The sequence below is a fragment of the Neltuma alba genome, unplaced genomic scaffold (assembly GCF_004799145.2).
Source record: "Neltuma alba isolate B1F8T4 unplaced genomic scaffold, ASM479914v2 tig00007435_pilon, whole genome shotgun sequence".
NCBI classification, from domain to species: domain Eukaryota; kingdom Viridiplantae; phylum Streptophyta; class Magnoliopsida; order Fabales; family Fabaceae; genus Neltuma; species Neltuma alba.
In genome coordinates this window covers 1-5,229 of record NW_021634782.1, presented here as the reverse complement: position 1 = coordinate 5,229, position 5,229 = coordinate 1, and the positions used below count along the sequence as shown (strand labels likewise).

Sequence of the window (5,229 nt, the reverse complement as noted above, 5' to 3'; positions counted from 1 at the left end):
TATAGCCTTGGGTGAAATTTTTTTATATAAGTTTATGATATTTTTAACCCTTACTCCTCTTAATATTTCTTCCCACCTTTTTGTTGGGAAATTCATGCATGTGCAGCTTTACATGAAAGCTAAGACACGTGCTGAAGTGTATCAATCATTTACCCATGTTAGGAAATTGCTGTGCCCACCACTTCTTTTAATCCACAGATTGCATCTTCCAATTAAAGAATGTAGATTAAGGGGCTGAGAAGAGAGGAGTTATATTATTAAAAATTCCGTGGTCAAGGACGGCCATTGAGAGTAAGTGAGAATCAACTATCTAGTATAAATCCATTGGCTCGCTGAACCTCATGCCTCCTGTGTCAGTGAAAAGAAAGAAGGGATTTTGACAATAAAGCACATACATGGTCTGAGCTGAACTGAACGCACCTGCCACCCACAAAGAAAACCAGCCAAGGGAGAAGCCTCTGGTTTTGGGGGCTTTCAGTGTTCCCCTGCCCTCTGTAACACACTCTCAATGAACCCTGGGGCTATACCCAGCATCAACGGTCTGTTCTATAAATAATCAATCTCCCCCTTGCATGCCACTTCACCAAACTCCCACTCGTCGCCTCTCATTCGCAATTCTTCGAACACCTTCCGGACATTTACAGCACACAAGCCAAAATGTCAGTTCATTCCTGGGTCTCTGAACACAAGCTCGCTTCCATTGGTATGTCATCTTACATTCACGACCCTTCTGTCTTTCTCCTTCTGTCTCAGTGAAGGAAATTACATAACTTACTCATGGGGATGTTGATTGGAACTGCAGGGGCGGTATGGGCCGCAGGAATAGGGGCATCCTTCCTGGCTAACTCTCGCAAAACCTCTGCTATGAAACCTAGCCTCAGACTTATTCATGCCAGGTAACATTTTGGTGGGGCTCTTATGCTCTGTTAACTTTTAACTAATTTCTTTGATGAAATTAATTTTGGGTTGGTTTGGTTTTGGATGTAGGATGCATGCTCAGGCATTAACACTGGCTGTGCTCTCCAGTGCTGCCGCTTATCACTACTATGAGAATCGTCTTTCTTCTGATGCTCGGCCACCAAAACCACAGGCGGAGACTGCTCGTTCTGATATCAGAAAGTTGGTCGAATGGGAGCTCCTTTCTCCTTTCTAATCCAAGGCTCTATCTCATCATCGCCCTAATAATTTCACATGTGATTTTTGTATGGTTGTTGCTTTTGTTATCTTATAAGTTATCACTATCAGTCTGCATGGATTCTGGATATGCAGTGGAAACCCCCCCCCCCCCTCTTCTTATAATGCAGATACAATTTTCTCGCAAGTTTTGCTCTTCTCTTCAGCCTAAAACATAATTACCTCATTGAACCTAATTAAGTGTTCTTGTGATTGAATTTCGCCACGGGCATTTGAATATATATATATATATATATATATATATATTACACACACAAACAGAACCGAGTCAGGTACTCATCTCCAGACTCCAAAGCTTATCCTCTTTGAACCGTCAAGATATGATCTCCAGATTTAATATTTTCAATTTTTAATTTTTTAAAATAATTATTTTAATAAGTATAGAATGTAAAATGAAAGTAATCTTTTTACTATCGCTTTATTAAAAATGCTTTTATTTATTTAAAGATAACTAATTAAAAACATTTCATTTAGATTATTCAGGTCAAATCTAGATGATTTAAAATTCTAAATGGGATGAGTTGTCAATGCTATGAGCACCGTTCTCATGAGAGTACACAAGAGAGGGAAAATCCAAATATCTTAAAATTCAATGTAGAAGGTTTATACCTTATAGCCTAGTAGGCTTACCGTACTAGAAGCTCATATTAATTTTGTTGTAAAAGCAAGGTGGTCTAATTATGCGTTTGAAAAGATTCTTTTTGCACTTTAAAATATTAAAAAAAAAAAAAAAAAGATCGATGAGTAGTGAAATAATTGACTCTAATTATTTTATTTTTCTGGTCACAGGTTTTATTTGAAATTCAAAGTATAAGGTTTGTACGTTATACCCTTACTAGTTCCTTTGTTTTTGTTTTTTTTCCCCTCTTTTGGCATCGGACTAGTTCCTCTGTTTAGCTCAACCATTTATTGTAGAGTTCTTATATAATTTCTGTGAAATTATTTTTATTTTTGAAAAAAAATATTGTGTAGATCAATACATAATATTTAAAAGAGCAAGGATTAATTAAGCAAATGATGGGCTAGGTTTTTCCTATCGTCCAATTTTTCATTAACTTTTTTCCCCTGGCTAACCAATTTCTCAACTGGATTCAATATTGTTGGACACCTGGGGGATGATCCATAGAGATATTATTGATCCATGCATGCATGCTATCGGTCCCTTTTTTTTTTGAAAAAAAAGAAAAGAATAAGAGCGTGTTTGGTTGATCTAATTATTCCCTCAAATGAGAATTAACTATCCAGGTTGGCCTTGTTCAAAGACCTCATTGTGATATGAATACTGAATATATAAATAAGGCTTAATCAATGCTTTATTATTGGATCCCAAAATTATTAACAAATGGACACAGAAGTTGTTAAAGATAGATGGATATATAATGGTTTCCTTGCAAATTTGTGCTGTGAAAGTGGTTGCAAAGTCTTCTTCCAAACTGTCTGATTCCTTCTTCTATATATTCCTCTCTGCTTTCTTAACAACTTTTCTCCATCACTACTCTAAAAAGATGCACTACCAAACTTCTTAACTGCTTTCTCTTTTCTCGTACCCCAGTCTGCCCTCTCCCTCCATCATCTCAGGCTAAGAAATTGAAAGTGAGGGGTAGTTTGGACATTTCAGATGACTTCCAAACTAAAATATTCAGACGATGCATACAGGATAATCATGATTGTGTCCGTGTAAAAGGATAATGAGTTGGGAAATCACAAGTTCCTAACAGAAACAATATTGGAAATAAATATTATATATATTGTGTTTGCAGATTCAGAACTAGAACTTCCATTTCTTCAGGTTTTAAGAAACAGCAAGGAAAGAAGAAGCAGGAGAAGAAGAAAAGTGATCAGAGATGGATTGCTGTGTATGCACAACAATGCCATTGACATTAAGGCCACCCAGGAATACCATATGTGGGGCCTGCTATGAAGGAGCCAGGAGCATTCTTAATATGATGAACAAGCTTGAATCTGATGAAACAATGGATAATCCTAACGCCTCTCCAGCTTCACCCTCCCATAATTCGAGTAAGGCAAGCTCTTTTCTTCACGCCTTATATTTTGCTTACAACTAAGTCCATCGCTTTCAGTTGTTCAATTTTACATCATGATGAGGTTTCCACAAACCTTGTTATAATCGAATACTGTCATAATTTCTGCAATGATTTAAATCAATTGCTAAGTCAGAATGAGATTATTATTTGTGGTGCGCAGTCACTTTCGACATTTAAAAGATGGTATACGCAGCAGTTGGATCAGATGAATGAACATAAACATCAATTAGCCTTCCTTGAAAGCTTTGTTGATGCATTTAGATCACAAACCCACACTGATATAACTGTCACTCCTGGCAACCATGGCCCTCCAATACCTTCCCATAAAGCAGTTCTGGTGAGTACATACATGCAGACACACACATATGTTTAGGTTCATGAATTGGTGGTGGGTAATTATATTTTGCACTTGATGATGTTACAGGCGACAAGGTCAGAGGTCTTCAAGAACATTTTAGACTCAGATGAATGCAAAGCGAATGCAAAGCTAGAGAGTCTTCTGGAGTTTCTCTACAGAGGGAACTTGGGTCCAGAGAAAATGGGGAAGCATGTATTTGCTTTGTCATTGGCAGCTGATAATATGGGATTGCTTATTTACAGAACCCATGCGAGCAGCATATGCTGAATTCGCTAAGCATCTCTAATGTCCTGATGTATTGGAGATTGCAGACACCTGTTCCAACCAGAAGTTGAAGGACACTGCTATGAAGTTCTCAGTTGAAAACATTCAGGAGATAGTTTTGTCCTCAAGATGAAGTCTTGTGCACAGAAGCCCTCATCTAACGGTGCAACTTTCCAGGGAATCATTGAAGGCTGTCAATGTCAAATGATGATCGTCTCAGCTCATCACACTTCATAATTTGTTCGGTTTTCCTTTTGGAAAAATTTCGTTCAGCAAGAACTGTATGGAAGACTCTTTATTGCTTTGGATGATTTTTTCCTTCCCTCAAAAATGCCCGAGTTATGTGGAGTTTTAAAGGCAAATCGCTTTTGGCACTATTCAAGATTATAATTTTCAAATAAAAGACTACAATATTATAGATGATGCCGGAGATTATTCCTCTTTGGGCGGCTTAGAGTAAAGGTATATCGTTTACGGCACCCAATGAGTGACGTCTACTGATCATTGAAGAAAAATGAGTCAATCTCGAAGATTCATCTTTAGAAGAACATTACAATAAAAATGTTTGCTGCAGCTTTATACAAATAATTCTGTCCAGAGCAACACTATCATTCCCTATCCATACATAGAAATGCCACGAAGCTACCCTGAATAGTGGCTTAAGGCATACATATAAATTACAACGAAACACTAGATTCATTCTATTTGGCCTTCAGAAATCTGAATACCTAAAACAACAAAATGAAGAGGTAAAGTTGGGGAAAAACAAGTAAATGTTGTCAAAGGGCATCATGCATTCTTTTGAGAATGTCCTAACATATGGCAACGACCACACTGAACAACTCTTGGGACGTTTGAAGTTCTCCACCCTAAGGACCTTCTTTTTAGGCCTCCCAGGTGGTCTACGAGTTTTTGGTGGTCGTATTATGATGTCCACCTTGGCACCTCCACCTTCTGCTCCTTCCCCAAGTTCTCTCCATTGACTCTTGTCCGGAATAGGATTTATCATCTGCGAATAGGTCACTCTGTAACTTTTTACTGTGAAGCAAGGTTCGGCAAAAAGATGAGCATTGTGCCCACAAGAAATAAGTGCTGCAGCAGCATGTGCACAAGGTAAACCATACAGCTGCCAACGCGACAAGAACACACTCGACTTCTTATATCCACAATATTCGTCCTCTCTGTAGACACAATCTCAAACTCAACTTCATTAGCTCGGAGCACTTGATAGCAGTGAGCATCAGCAAGTGCTTCCAAAATCCGCTTCTCAGCAGATGGTACAAGCATCGATGTCCACCTCATTCCCATATCTTGGCGTTCATTAAACCAAGATGCAATCTGCTGGCGAATGTGTTCCATCATCTGCAC

At 38.3% G+C, this 5,229-nt stretch overlaps 1 protein-coding gene and 1 pseudogene across 1 annotated transcript; both read left to right on the top strand.

Annotated features, from left to right (window-relative positions):
• The first annotated feature begins 524 nt into the window (after nt 1-524).
• LOC114752549 (uncharacterized) lies at nt 525-1,389 on the top strand. The gene is made up of 3 exons (XM_028941288.1): nt 525-703; nt 803-896; nt 988-1,389. Exons 1-3 carry the CDS (start codon nt 658-660, stop codon nt 1,151-1,153), a joined length of 306 nt encoding a protein of 101 aa, XP_028797121.1. The 5' UTR covers nt 525-657; the 3' UTR covers nt 1,154-1,389.
• Nucleotides 1,390-2,247: 858 nt separating this feature from the next.
• On the top strand, nt 2,248-3,994 carry LOC114752547 (BTB/POZ domain-containing protein At3g56230-like; annotated as a pseudogene).
• The last annotated feature ends 1,235 nt before the right edge of the window (nt 3,995-5,229 follow it).

What these genes read in the sequence shown, in the direction of transcription:
- LOC114752549 (XM_028941288.1), top strand. Translation starts at nt 658, where the DNA reads ATGTCAGTTCATTCCTGGGTCTCTGAACACAAGCTCGCTTCCATTG. An exon ending in ACACAAGCTCGCTTCCATTG is followed by an intron (nt 704 to 802) that starts GTATGTCATCTT and finishes TTGGAACTGCAG; the next exon opens with GGGCGGTATGGGCCGCAGGA. An exon ending in CTCAGACTTATTCATGCCAG is followed by an intron (nt 897 to 987) that starts GTAACATTTTGG and finishes TTTTGGATGTAG; the next exon opens with GATGCATGCTCAGGCATTAA.